This window comes from Eretmochelys imbricata, chromosome 1 (genome assembly GCF_965152235.1).
Source record: "Eretmochelys imbricata isolate rEreImb1 chromosome 1, rEreImb1.hap1, whole genome shotgun sequence".
NCBI lineage: Eukaryota > Metazoa > Chordata > Testudines > Cheloniidae > Eretmochelys > Eretmochelys imbricata.
Window position 1 is genome coordinate 193,991,852 of NC_135572.1, and position 14,999 is coordinate 194,006,850.

Sequence of the window (14,999 nt, forward strand, 5' to 3'; positions counted from 1 at the left end):
CATTTGGGCACTGAATATTTGAAACACCCCAAGTCGCTGAGCATGTTTGGAAAACATGACCCATAAGAATGAAAATGAATGTTTGATGCTAATCCATCTTCTAAATGAAAATTGACTTTATCTTTTGTTTTCATGTTCAGATTCTGCTGCTGTGAATTGAAGAGTTGGAGCGCCTCAACAGGAAAATCAATAGTCATTTGGCTCAGGCAGACTGTCCAGTTTGTACTGTAAACAGCCAGGTATATGCAATCCCAATAAATGCCCCACACTAATGACCTGTTTGTTTTATTTTCCCCTTTTTCAACAAACCCACATTTCCAATCACTGTTTAAGCATTCAAATAAATAGGATCCAATATCAAATTGTACAAGAAGAGAATAAAATAAAAATCCACATTGTGGGGCTCGCAGCATACTACAGCAATGTTAGAGTTACCCACCCTTTTTTAAAATTAGTTTTGAGAGCTTGGTCTTGTGACGTGTTGTGTGCCCTCCTGCACAATTGAAGTGGGGTGCTGCTTTGCCACTGACTTAAAAGGGGCATGTTGACACCAATTGGGGATTCAGTGCCAACAGAGCACCCAGCACATTGCAGAATCTTGCCCTGAACTTGGAGATACCTGTAGATTCCACTTGAAATCTTCAAATTCCACTTTGAATCCCTTGTCTACACCGGGGAAACCTGTGAAAAAAATTTCCAACATTACTAACAATGGATTGATTGAAATGGTGTTAACTTTGAGAGCCTTAGCACTGGATGTGTTGTTGGGTGCTGGCAGAATTTTTTTCACATCTTGTCAAGTAGACTTGCTTCAGGCTGGACTAGAAATAGAATTTCAAGTGAGACAGGTTCTTGACATTAAGTACATTAATAATCCTTGGGGTTTTATATATATTATAGTAGCAATTTTCATCTTCAAAGCAATTTAAAAAACACTGAAGTCGTTGGCAGCAGGAGCTTTGTGTTTTTTGCCAACAGTGCTCCACCCACTAAACCGCAGCTCAAAGTTCTTGCTATCCTGAGATGCTTATATCACCTCCATGCTTTGAGCTTCCTCTTCTGTGCCCACAGCGCTTTCCACTTTTATGAATCCTCTTCAAATGAGGTGAAGGGGTGGGGGTGTAACAGTCAGCTGCCCTTTATGTGTCTCTGTTTACTTCTGATCACAAGATTGTAAGATCCTTGGGGCAGCAACCTTAGATCCCAGGGATCGGCAACCTTTGGCATGCAGCCTGCCAGGGTAAGCCCCTGGCAGGCTGGGCCGGTTTGTTTACCTGCTGCATCCGCAGGTTCAGCTAATCTTAGCTCCCACTGGCCGCGGTTTGCTACTCCAGGGCAATGGGGGCTGCGGGAAGCGGCGTGGGCTGAGGGATATGCTGGCCGCCCTTCCCGCAGCCCCCATTGGCCTGGAGTGGTGAACCGCGGCCAATGGGAGCCACAGTCCACCGAACCTGCGGATGCAGCAGGTAAACAAACCAGCCTGGCGTGCCAGGGGGCTTACCCTGGTGGGCCGTGTGCCGAAGATTGCCGATCCCTGTTATATCCTGTGCTCTGTGTATAGCTAAGCAGTGGGAGAGACTGGTGGTGGGCTGGAGAGCGATGCCAGCCTGCACTTATCCCACAGCCGTGGCTCCTATCCCATGAAGCTGGGCCCATCTCCCCACTCTGGGCGTTGCAACCTGGTGCATGGGGTCACCATGCCAGATTTGAGTGAGTGGCATTGTAACATGGCATATGGGGTCACAGTGCCATATGACCCCTTGTGCCATGACAAAATGTGCAAAGTGGGGAGCTGGGCCCAGCCCCACAGGACAGGAGCTTCCCCTGTGGAGTAAGTGAAGGGCAGGCTCGCTCTTCAGCCCTATGTGAAAATTTGTACAATATGTCTCCTTTTGTCAATGCCATAATATACTTGAACAGCATTGCCAATTGCCATGATCAATGTTCCCTCTAATTTTTGACAGGCCGTGTGTGCAAAAAATTTCTTCTGTGCAAATTGTGCTTCTGTGCAAATTTTTGTGTGCACGGTGTTTCGCCGTGTGTGTGGGGTTTAGGATCTGTGTATGCACGCACACTCGCACAGCTTAGAGAGAACAGTGGCCAAAATAAGTCCCCATGGCACAAACAAATCACTTAGCCCATGTGGTCAATTCGGTGATTTGTTTTCTGTTGGTCACCATCATCACTTGGTACAAAGACACCCCACCTCCATGCTACTTTCTAGGTTTTATGCATGACTCCACTGCTATTGAAGTCACTGACTTCAACAGGAGTAGTCCCTTCATATTTGCATAAACAGCAGAAGTATAATCAACAACAAATCTTAAGTGCATTGGATTGCATTGTTTTGCTGTTTGGTAAAGCCTCACAGACTGTTTGGTAAAGCTTCACAGAATTGTTGGCAAGAACATGTTTTAATGAAAGACTTCCTCTCTCCTTGTTTCTTTTTCTTACTTTTTGGAACACATGGGTAACATATGAACTACACCACTATGACCCGGAATTCTTCAATATTGGTTTTATTCAAATTGTTGTGAAATCTGTTTGAAATGCCCTACTTTTGAATGTTGTTATGCCATTTGAAATAAAAATCCAAAAATATAAAGCTAAAAAGAAAAATTACTTTGACAGATGTGATAAACCTTAGAAAAGCTACTGAAGCAGTTCCTTGGCATTTTAAAAACATTAAATTGAATGTTAAATAAAATAAATACAGGGTTTTTCTTCCTTCTGCATGGATGAAAAGATAGGTCCTTTTATTTACAAGGACAATTCTGACTGTTCTACTGCAAACAATTTCTCCTTTTAAATATACTGTGACAAGATTTAAGGCTGAAACATTCTAGATTAACTGCGAGTGGGGCTGAAAAAAGAGGTTCTGTGGCAGCATTATGAGTGCTGCATGACTGAAGGATGGGCCAGAGGCTTTGTGTAGGAGAGTATGTTATGGGTGGTGCCAGGGGCTCTGTAAAAGGACGGGGAGTGATCAATGCCTGAGGAGGGCTGATGGGTTCTGGAAGGATGCAAGGGACTAAGGGGAGAAGAAGAGAAGGACTTGTGACACCTTAGAGACTAACAAATTTATTTGAGCATAAGCTTTCGTGAGCTACAGCTCACTTCATCGCATGCATTCAGTGGAAAATACAGTGGGGAGATTCATATACACGGAGAACATGAAACAATGGGCGTTACCATACACACTGTAACCAGAGTAATCATGTAAGGTGAGCTTTTACCCCCAGGAGAGCGGGAAAAAAAGCCTTTTGTAGGATGTTTGGGGCTGCAGGAGGCAGGCTGGTGGGTGCCTGAGAGAGGTGGGACGTGCAGGGTTCTGGGGGGTTAGGGGGATGCAAGGGCTGAGGCAGTGGGTCCTGTGGGGTTCTGTAGGTGCCCATGGGAGGCAGTTTGCCTGGGTCATCCCCTGCCCCTTATTAGCTCCCCCACTCTCCCTAAGCGTGTGCGTGGAGTTCAGCTCCGCCCTCTCTCTTTAGCAGAGGATTTCCCCTTTCCTATTGCAATTGGCTGGTCTCTGGCTTGCAGAACGCGGCTCGGCCCGGGCTCCTGCCCCAGGGGAGCAGAACGCTCCGCTCCCTTCGCCCCCGCGCAGGCGCTGCCGGTGCGTTGCGCGCTGCCGCCGCCAGGGGCCGCCTCCCGCGCACCAAAGGCACCGCCCCGAGCGCCCGCTCCCAGCCCCGTGCGGCCGCTGGGGGGCGGCCTGTCCCACCCGCGCGGGCTCGGTCGGCGATGGCCGCGGGCGGGCGCTACGGGGCTCTGCGCCGGGCGGAGCTGAGGCTGGACTATCTCCACGCTAACTCGTGAGTGGCTCTTCGCGGCGAGTGTGCGGCTCCCGCTGTGCCCGCCCCCGCCCTGGTCACCGCAGCGTGGGGCACTGCGGGTGGGAAGACCGCGGCGCTGGGGGCAGCAGCAGTGGCAGACGGCACGAGCAGCTGGGTAGCGGGGTGGGTGCGTATGCCTTGTGCTTCCAGGCTCAGGCAGCGGAAAGGGGCCGTATCGCCGCCACCCCTCGGTGTGTGCTTGGGCTGCTGAGCCATACACACGCTTCCCTCCCAAATAAAGGGTCTATTCTCCTTAGCAGGATAATACTCAACCCGCCCCACTCCCCCTCCGGCCCAAGCCCCTTACCCGGTCCATCTCGCTTTCCAAGGGGACCTTTCCATCTGTTGTTGAAAAAAACAGTTCCTACCCAAGCGCTGGCAATTCCCTTTCAACAACATAGGGAAGGTCTTTTAAAATAGACTTCTACTGGCTCCACCAAGTCTGTTAACGACTGCTTTTAAAGCGCTTGCATCTGTTGATCTCAAAGAGCTTTAAAAGGGTAGGTATGTCATTTCTCAGGTAGGGAAACCGAGGCACGAGGGTTAAAGCGTATATTTTCAAAAACACTTGCTACTTCTGGGTACTTAATTCTCTGCGCCGGGGTGCAGGTTTGTTCTTTTCCTGAAGCTTCCAGCATCAGTAGCTGAAGGCAAGGGGAGTTGCCAGCATCTAAGCACCCGCAAATAGCAAGCATTTAAAGTAATTTGGATTGAATGACTTGTCCAAGGGGCATACATCAATTTCATAGTTAAATTAGTAACAGAACTATACCCCTCTGACTCCCAGGGCTATGCTCAGTCCATTTGGCTGTAGCTTTCAGAGTTCAATAAAAGTTGGTTGTGAGGAGGAAAAGTTAGCTGGTCTTTCTGCACAAAAAGCTGAAGAAATCTGGAAAATGTTAAGAAGCCTGTGATGTGTTCCTGTCTGAGGTGCTTTCTTTTCCTGCGTATTTTGTCTCCCACGACTGCACCACCACTGCAGCTCTAGTGGCAGTTGCAGCCATCGCCGCTGCCTGCAGGAGACGGAATCAGCACAGGTCACGAACTAGTGTAGACGGGCTGCTGTTGTCTTAACTATTGTCTTCTAATCTTGCTGAGACATAGGCAACAGTGTTACACACTGGCAGCTAGTCTTTTCTAGTACACTCTTGAATGGGTTAAGTAAGAGTGGCCTATTGGTGTCCCAGGCTGCATCTTCACTAGAAAATGCTACACACATTTTTCCCGCCTTTGTGCCAACAATGACATAAGCGCTGTTGTACATAGTGCTCACGTGGCTTAAAAAACTCTCTTTCTAAAAGGGCTTGGGCTCTGTCTAGTTGAGCACTTACGTTACTGATTGCACTGGTGTGGCTGCACAGTTGCTGGAATATGTGTGCAAAGTAAAAGTAGTTTAGTTAGAACAAGAAGTAATTATTTTTATTACCACTTAAATAACCTTTTGGGTGGGAATTGAAGGGTGTTGTTCCTTACATGAAAGAGCAGAGTTTAAACCCTCTGTCAAGAGTTTCTGGTGTTGCTGTCATGTTTCATTTTTGTAGCTCAGAAGTTTGAGATGTACAAATAAACAATACTTGAATTTCAGATGCTCTTTTAAAGTTAGAATAATGCTCTGCCAAAAGTTCTTCATTGGGAGTATAGAATTTTGAGGACAAGCTTTAACCTAAAATGTCTCTCTTATACATATATTTCCCTATAATAAAACTTGAAAATACAGTGTTAAAATGAAAAGTCTGACAAGTTCCGTTACTAGAGCACCATGAACAGCACCATTAGTATTCTTGTAGGCAGCAGTGGGCATTATCAGCTGTTGGTGTGATTTACAGCACAGTTGTAATTGACACAGTTGAGCTAAATCCCTAATTCTGTGGAGAATGCCACCTGCCTTTGAGTCAATCAAAGGCGGTGGCATTCTGTTAATCTGGCTCCCATCCTCCAGCTTCTGTAGCTTAAATCACCTGCTGTTGCTGAATATGGGATGAATTGATCCTTATGTGCACGTTTTTATCCCCGGATGCACAATTGGCCAGATGTATTGTTGGGGCAGGAGGGGTGGCAGATGCACAGATTGGCCACAGCTGGAGATAGGACCATGAATGGGTCTAGTGCTCCTGAGCTGGTACAAGGAATCCTGTGTATTCGATGTCTGGGTGGTAGATCTTGATCACATGATCAGGGTCTGACTGATTGCTATCTATGGGTCACATTGGTAAGGACCTTGGAGGTTTTCACCTTCCTCTGCAGCAAGGGGAATAGATTGCTGTTGGGATCATCTAGACATATCTTATCTAATCAGTTCCTTGTCATTGCAGGGGTCTTTGGCGTAGGTAGCGCCCCAGTCTCTCCTGTTCTCTACTTATGGCACAGAACAGTTCAGATGCTTGAGGACTAAAGTGCTTAGTTTAACTAAAGTTATTGGGCTCAGTGTGGGATATGTGGTGTAATTTAATGGTCTGTGATATACAGGAAGTCAGCCTAAATCAGTGTTTTCATCCTTTTTTTCATTGGTGGGTCCCTAAAAATTTTTGAATGGAGGTGCGGACTCCTTTGGGAATCTTAGATATAGTCTACACCCCACCCCCAGGGGTCTGCAGACCATAGGTTGAAATCCATTGGCCTAGATGATCTAGTGGTCTGTGCTGACCTTGAACTCTCTGAAAATATGAAATTGAATCCTAAGTCCTGGAGGAGATAGAATAGAAAATGGAGAGACACTGTTGTGAGACCAGAACTAGGCTCAAGAATATTGATGTCTATATAGTTTTAATAGGTCATAGCATCCCAGGGAGCTTGTATCGCTACTTGCCAGTGCCACAAAATTAAATTAGCTTTTTCTACCAACTTTAAAAAAAATCAATAGTGTACTTTTTTTTTTTTTTCTGCTTATATCCTAACAGAAAACAAGCTCTTTTAACTGCTTCACCACTAGGGTAGTGAAAATGTTATGATGTAACACACATAATTAGAGAATGCAATATACACAACAGGTTAAAGTGCAGAGTGACCAACACATTCTGCCTGCATATTCAGTTTTTAGAAATCTTTACCACTAACCTTCACAATAGTATGTGTGTATTTGAATCTCAACTTAAAATCTGCTTTCATACAATTTCATGTGTTTCAGGAACTGAACGTATTCCTTATGTAGATTCCATAATACACAGATGCTTGATTTGGTATTACCAGTTGCTTGTAGGTTTTAACCAACTTTTACCTTTATTTTAGCACCACTCATGACTTTCTCTTTGGAGCGATTGCTGAACTGATTGACAACGCCCGGTAAATATTATGCTTGTAGGACCCAAGTTCTATTATTTATGGGTTTAAATGTTTAGCAAGGCTGACTCTGCCAGTGAGAGGTGGGAAAATGTTTCCACATGTGGAAGTGATAAAGTCATTTTCAGGATTGCCTGACACCTTGTGCTACAAATATTTTTCCAGTATGTCTATCTCAGAATAGCCTCCTAGTGTCAGTGCTGTATCGTAGACATGGCCTAAATTACATACAAGTGTACCGTGGAACATGATCCCAGTGAAACAGTACTTGTCCTACTTCAGTTTTAATTGTTCTTCATTAATTGAAGTTGTGAAGCATTTTAAAGCACTGATCCTGAGAGGCCGGGTGCCCTCACTGGAATTTGAGGTCACTGAGCATTTCGTAAGGCTGGTCCCTCAAATATCAGGCCTACAGTATGTCTCACTAGCAAATCGTGGTAACCTTAATAATTGCATGTAATCATAAAAGGCCTGATTCTGAAAACTAAGTGTGATGCTTACTCTTCAGAGTAGCAAACGCTATGCTCAATGTTTGACAGCTTGGGTGCAAAGACTGCATATAAGGTGACAAAAACAAGTAAGTTCAGACTTAGGTGTGTTAAAGAGGATTTGACTGCAGGCCTGTTGTGTAGGCCTCACTGCATACGTGTTCTCTCTCAAGTGGGTTAATGCTGGGGTGGTGTTACATATGCTGAGGCCAGGTCTATACTCAAAAGTTAAATTGACAGCTGTATCGCTCAGGGGTGTGACAAACCCACACCCCTGAATGATGTAGTTAAGCGGCTTACCCCCTTGAGTTGACCGTGCTAGGCTTGATGGAAGAAGTCTCCTGTTGACCTAGCTACCACCCCTTTGGGATGGTGGATTAACTAGACCGATGGGCGAGTCCCTTCCGTCACTGCAGTTAATGTCTACACCGAAGCGTGACAGCACCACAACTGGAGCATGTCTAGTGTGGACAGCGGCACAGATGCGGCATTTCAGGCATTTCTGTACCCATTCATCTGCTTTCTTTGTACCGCTTCCCCTTTTTCTTTACTTCATGCTCCCCCTTCTCATAATATAGAGTGTTTCCAATATGCCCTATCCCCTGGGGCACATCTGCCAGTTAATGTTGACTGACCTCAGGTCTTGGGAGTGGCTGTCCAACACACTCTGAGGAGATACTTGTGATTGGCTGTAGTTTTGCTCGCTGTAGGGACCCCAAAGTGTCAGCTGACTAAAACATTTTTATTGTGCACACATACAGCTTCGTTTTAAGAGTTTAGTTGTTTTAAATATGTCTAACTCTTTCAAAATACGCAAAATGATTATTCACACTGTGCATGACTCACTAACTGGGAAAGTATTTCATAATGCAAAGCTGGTTTTTGTAGTTTGTGCCAAAATACTCAAACATGGAGAAATTGAATTTTTAAACTTTTCTTTAATTTAGTAACTTTGATTTTAGCTAAAAATAAAATAGCTCCCAGGATAATGCTAGGTCTTCAGTGTGCTACCGGTTCAGTTCTGTTTAACTACTACCAGTTTTCAATGCACAGTTTTCCTATTATCTCCACGTGGCAAGAACTAGAATGTCAGACCCTGTTTCTGTTATGAATCATTTTTAAAATAGAAAAGATAGCTGCTTGATTAGACTCATTAGGCTAAATCAAGTAAGAATAACTCTTGAAGTACAAAGAAAAATCTTGGCTGGCAGAAAAATCTTGACATGTCCTTTCAAACTGTGCAATAGAATTTTGCTAGTTAAAATGAAAGTTTGGGAGATATATTTCTGATGAATGAATTTTGCCAGCTAGTCATTAGGTAAAGGCACATGACAAGCAAGGAATGACGCATCACAAAATATGCTTGGTTGATTGACATGACTAGTGCAGGTAAGTTTTAGTTCTTTATGATTCTCCATAGCATTTAATAAATGTTTCTAGTATTTTTAGTAATATGAAGCCTTAGGAACTCTATTAAATCCTTCCTAGTAAATAGAGTTGACCATTTTATTTTGCATGTGAGTTGAAGGATTAACCAAGTTCTCCTGTACTTGTAGAAAAACTAACTTTCCATGGATATTTTGCATTGCATCTAGTCTCTTGAAGATTATATGTGGGACAATTGCTAAGAACAGTGAAGTAATTAAAGCGGGATTGCACCTGAATATTGGGAACAGTACAGAAAAGTTATTGGCCAATATTTGTCTGTTCCCTTTGCTGCTGCAGACTTCTGATCCCTGTAAAGTTGGTTTCTTACTGGCATAATTCTCCTACGTGACCCGGCAGTGAAATTTGAATCTTATCTCTGCCATCAGTGAGATGCTATCGAAAGATTTGTGACAAATTCAACTGTATCACTTCATTAGAGGATCAGATAAGAGGAGGTAACTTTGACAGGAAATGGGTGTTTGATGCCAAACTGAAAAGGAGTACTTGTGGCACCTTAGAGACTAACCAATTTATTTGAGCATAAGCTTTCGTGAGCTACAGCTCACTTCATCAGATGCATACTGTGGAAACTGCAGAAGACATTATATACACAGAGACCATGAAACAATACCTCCTCCCACCCCATTCTCCTGCCACAAGTACTCCCTTTTCTTTTTGCAAATACAGACTAACATGGCTGTTACTCTGATGCCAAACTAACTCTCTTTAAAAATCCATTATTAGCCATTTTGGTCTGAAATGTGGAATTTCTTCCAGATCAGTACCTCTGAGGTGTTAATAGTTTGTCAGTTACTCACCTATTTCTATCAGCATTTAAGGCACTTAATCTTCAGATCATGCCTTCTTTTCTATGCTAGACGTTATGTCACCAAGAATCCCATTAGCTGGTGCTCTGAGTCTCTGACCTACCTTCATTGGAGTGTTTGGGTTTGAAACAAATCACGGATAGTAATATGAGAATCATGATTGTTGTATATAAATATCAGGAACATTTAATTGCTTTTTCTTAACTGTCCCTGACTTGTTTAAGCTTCCTGACCTTCCCCATGCCTCACTAGCACTCTTGGCTTCCTTTCTTCTTGAAGAGCTTCCAGTCTATAACTTGCTACTTCTTAATCCTCTTATTGTCTCTTTTGGTATCAACCTCAGCTGCTGACATGACAGCTTTCTCCAATATGTATGTGAACTAAATGGCTTGGGTAAAGGCCAAGGAACATCGTGTCTCCTGGAGGGTTGTAGTAAACAATACAAATATTGCATTAAGGCCTTGCTTCAGGCTTTTTTTTACTTTGAAAGACAACTGAATTCTATAAAGCTTGAGAAGGACACGTGAGCGTCGTTGCTCTTGGCCATTTTCATCTGCTGTGGGCCCTTCAGTATCCGTGTAGCTTGCTACAAATGGATACAAATGGCTTTGAAATTAAAATTACACTTCTTTGTGGAATGATTTTGTCCCAGTCCTGTTGATGACTTATTCACAGTGAAATCCAAAACTTTTTGCTTAGGCTTGAGTTCAGGGATCTTTGTTTTCCTTGGAAGAGTCAGTAGCATTGCAGTCTTGCATGGTAACCTGGGACAGGGGAGACAGCTATCTCTCTTTATAGGAGAAATCTAACAACCTGCTCCTGGAACTTTGCAGGCAAGTAAGGGCATAATTCTGGATTCCTTATACTACTTCAGCTCTCATTGGGGGCAAAAGATTTGGGTAGGCAAAGAATGCAGTATTGGGCTCTAAAGGGAGGAGTGACTTTTCTCCACTTTGAATCTAACTTTTATTTGCAGTTTCAAATGGATATAATTTTCTTGACTACCAGTTAATAATTTTAAGTCTACAAACACTGGCAGTAACATGTTATCCTCTACTAAGTTACCACACTGTATAGTATGAGATAAATATTGCTTTAAGTGTAATGGATTACTGTAACGTCTCAGATACTTCAGCAGTAACTGTTAGCAGAGGGCTTGTTACTGTCTTTCCAATGACTCGACGTATGGTGTTGGTACAGCCAAAGGGTGCTGCTATACACATGTAGAAAAGAGACCATCTTTCCCTGTAAGAACTTACAATCTAAAGACAAAATAGAAGAAGAGTAGGGGATGGGGAAACATACAAGCATATGAGCCTGGTGAAGAATTGGTCCAGCTTTATTAGTCAAACGTATTCTCCTTTTTTTCCCCTCTGTGGTCAGAGGAAGGTAATTTTGTACTCTTGTTTTCAGAGATGCAGGAGCCACCAGACTGGACATATTTACTGGTAAGTGCCATAAACAAATTGTTAGAGGGGGTGATGCCAGTCGTCAGCAAGAGGCATATCAAGAGGGCATTGGTTTGCATCTGATTCCTTAGTTGCAGGTGTCTGTCTGCACGCTATCATGGTAGTTGAAAATTTGGCTTTGGAAATATCAGGTGATGGGGGTTTCCGTTTTCCTTGGGCAATCATCCCACAAATAAATGGATGTTGCCTTTTAGGAGGCTTGTTTAACTGTCTTTAACTATTGCTTTCAATGGCTGGGGTACAGAATGTATAATGCTTCTGCATGCATAAGAGTATTGTTGCCGGCATCAATGAACAAAGGAATGCAAAAGTATTTCATCTTTCTTGTAAAATCAGGTTTTAGTATTTTCAGCAGGGCTGTTCAATGGAGATATAGAAGTAGCTAAAAAAAATTCACTGTTTCTCCTCTCTTTTTTTTCTCATTTTATTCTGGTGAAACATCTATTTTGCAAAGCTGAACTCTCACTTGACATTTATATTGTTTGGCCAGCTAATCCCACTGAAAGCTGGAGTAGAGCTGGCCTAATCCCTTTGCCCCAAAGAGCTTCACACTATCCAGATTCCCACCATATAGCTTCCCTTATGGGATGCTGAGATGTCTCATGCTGGTTTCTACCTGTTTTTCAAGTTGCATCATTCACTTTACGTGCCTCTGAGACCTCCAGCTGAGATATTGAAGAGACATCAAGACTTGCACAGGTCTCTTTCTTTAGTTAAGTCAGGTTGGAAAGTGGTGTCTTGACAAGTTGCTTTTTTCAGAACTTAGAACACAAAGAATAAAATATATTAATACTTACCAACCACTGAGTTTAAATTACAGAAAATTAGAAGTATAGTAAAACAACAGTTTGTCATTTTATCATTTCTCTTCTTTACTGAAAAATGACTTGCGAGCTTTGGGTATCAGTTACGAGGATCGACGGGCAATCCAGACCAGTGAGGGGTTGTGTTACCACTTGTCCTGCAACCCTGTGCCTTACAATGCTTTGCTACTATAGCTCCTAGCTGAGATACTCACAACCAGCCTCCAAGTCTGCAGGTCACACCCTGAGTGTCCGTGTCATAGGCAGCCCTAATTCAGCAGTTTTGACGTCAGCAGTACCTCATGCTGGCTTCCACCAGCCTTGGTCACAGCCAGCAAGGTGACCCCAGCATACTCCTAGTCCTGATTTTTTCCTGAAACCATGTACTCTATAATGTCCAGCCCTTTTCTGGATAGTTCAAAGAAATAAGGTTTTTTTGTTCCTCTAAAACACAAAAGCACATCACAGTTTATAAACTTAACTGCGATAAATACACCATTCCATTTAAACACAGCACTGAGTTAGTTTATAGTAAAAATAAAACAAATTTCTTAACAGTAGGGCATGAGTTAAGTGATGCCAAGTAAAAGGAATAAAGTTAGAGGGTACGAGCAAATAAAAGTGAAAACATGCATTTAAATCTTAATCTAGCAAGGTACAACCTTTCTTCCAAGATGGCTTCTCACCTATATTCAGTTTCCAGAGACTTCAAGCTCCCCGCCCCCCTCTTTGGTGGAAGGACCCATCTTTCTCAGCTTGTAAGCACTCTATTCCCTTGTCTGTGCAGTGATGAATGCCAAAGATGGCTTCTGTCCTTGCTTAAGTTGAGTTAGTGTTTCAAGAGGCAGGAGCACCTCACACTGTGTTTTCCTTCCTGTGGGCTTCATTCCCTGTATGGAAGTGGGGCATCCATTATTTTGATCCCACAATACTCAATTTACATAGGATACAGGTAATAGCTGCCTTCTTTCCTGTCTGGGAGGGAACCTGCTTCTCCCTGTTTGGCCACAGACTTTAAAGCATAATATTATGAAGTATCCATATTTCCCCATATAATAATACATTTCACCATGATATTACTTACTAGGGTGTCATTAGCTTTCAGAAAAGACTTCCCTTTATACATTTTTATAATACAATAATATTGTATACAGTCAGGGGTCTGAATCTAAACTGATAAGCGATTGAATCAACTATGTCTTTATACACCAGTGAACATTTGAAATGATTTCTTCTGAGGGTTACCCCTCAAAAGTTTATTCAAGTTGTGAGGAAGGCAACATGGAGTCTGGTGGCGAAGGAAGCGCCATGCTCTTTCTTCCCCCACTTGTTATCTTAATAGATTTTTGTTTACCTAAACATAAAAATGGACCTTTGTCATCTTTGCCTGACAATCAGGCTAGTCAGAGAATAAAATATATATTCCTTTGTCTGGGGCAGATCTGTTTACCAATTCCCCCTGACATGCCATAAATGCACATTAGTGATAATTCCAGCATATATCCATAACTCTTAATACACACCGCATGCATACAGCACACAAGAATATTAATGATCAGTCAGTTATTAGTTTTCATATGATACCTCACAAGACATATATTGTACAAAGATTATTACAGTCGTGTGAAGGATGTGACTAGAGGGGTTGTTAGGTCACAATCCCCCTAACCAGCAAATTAGTTTCTACATTTATTACTAACAGGTTTTTCTCTTTTTTTCAGTGGATAATGACAAGCTGCCAGGGGGATTTATGTTGTGCTTTTTGGATGACGGATGCGGCATGACCCCTAGTAAGTTACTTGTAAAGATGCTTAACTGGTTGTTCAAGGGAATATTCTGCAAATAAATAAAATACTAAGTATATAGAGACATTATTTAAAATTTTATACGTGTGTGTGTGTGTGTGTATGAGTATACATATATATACACAAACTTAATTTACAAGTTTACTTACTTTTTTTAGTATTTTTGCTAGCAGAGTAAATTAGTCCTGGAGTTTTTTTTTTTTTAAGCTGTGCATAAAGTGACTGTAAGTTTTCTTGGAGAAGAAAATAAAATATATTTTAAAAGTATCCATATATTTAAGTAAAATATATGGATTATTACAGAAATATAATTGCCCTGCTTTTAAAGCATAGCACCAACCACATATCAGAAAATGGTCAGAGATCCAGGCACAGTATTACCAGTTAATTCACTGATTGCAAACAAGCAACCAAAGTGAAGCATTCATTTGTTGTTAGGATCTCTCCCATAAAAGTATGGAGTTTAACACTGATGTCCTAGCCAAATTTAAAACCATGTTATAATTACTTGTTGCCTCCCTGAACTTCCTCTCCAGCTTGCATTGGACGTGGTATTTTTCCCATTGTGCCCTAAACTGTTAAGTGTTGCTATTTTTTGTCAGACTGCTGTATTTACATGTTCGATGATGCATTCCTTGCTTATTACAGGAGTTCCTACATCTTTTTTTTTTTTAATAAAAATAATAAAACAACCCTCTGGGATTGTTCAGAATAAAGGGTACAATGAAAATGTAACATCAGAATCATTCCCACATATCACCATATTTCCAGCCAACAAGTAGTGTACTTTGCTGTTCCCTAGGATGGTCACTTAATGAAGCCAGTTTCAAGGGGTTCGTGAGCCCCCGCCCGGTTCCTCCTCCACTCCGGCTGGGCTGAAGCCCAGTGCACAGCCTGGTTGGGCCCTGCAGTTTTTTATATTAAGTTGGTCTCAGAAGGGAAAAGGTTGAGAATCCCTGACTTAAGGCACACTTCAGTGTACATCACAGGCAGCAATCAAAATAAAAATAGGACTTGTTGCTCTGAACTTGTAAATAACGTTGTTCCCTTGGTTCAATCAGTTGTCA

The 14,999-nt window shown here is 42.5% G+C and overlaps 1 protein-coding gene across 1 annotated transcript in view; it reads left to right on the top strand.

The window, feature by feature from the left end:
* The first annotated feature begins 3,744 nt into the window (after positions 1 to 3,744).
* MORC1 (MORC family CW-type zinc finger 1) overlaps positions 3,745 to 14,999 on the top strand; it is a 94,964-nt gene continuing 83,709 nt past the window's right edge. The window contains exons 1-4 of the mRNA XM_077817282.1: positions 3,745 to 3,815; positions 7,062 to 7,115; positions 11,269 to 11,303; positions 13,849 to 13,917. Coding sequence (XP_077673408.1) covers positions 3,745 to 3,815; positions 7,062 to 7,115; positions 11,269 to 11,303; positions 13,849 to 13,917 — 229 coding nt within the window. The remainder of the gene's footprint in view (positions 3,816 to 7,061; positions 7,116 to 11,268; positions 11,304 to 13,848; positions 13,918 to 14,999) is intronic.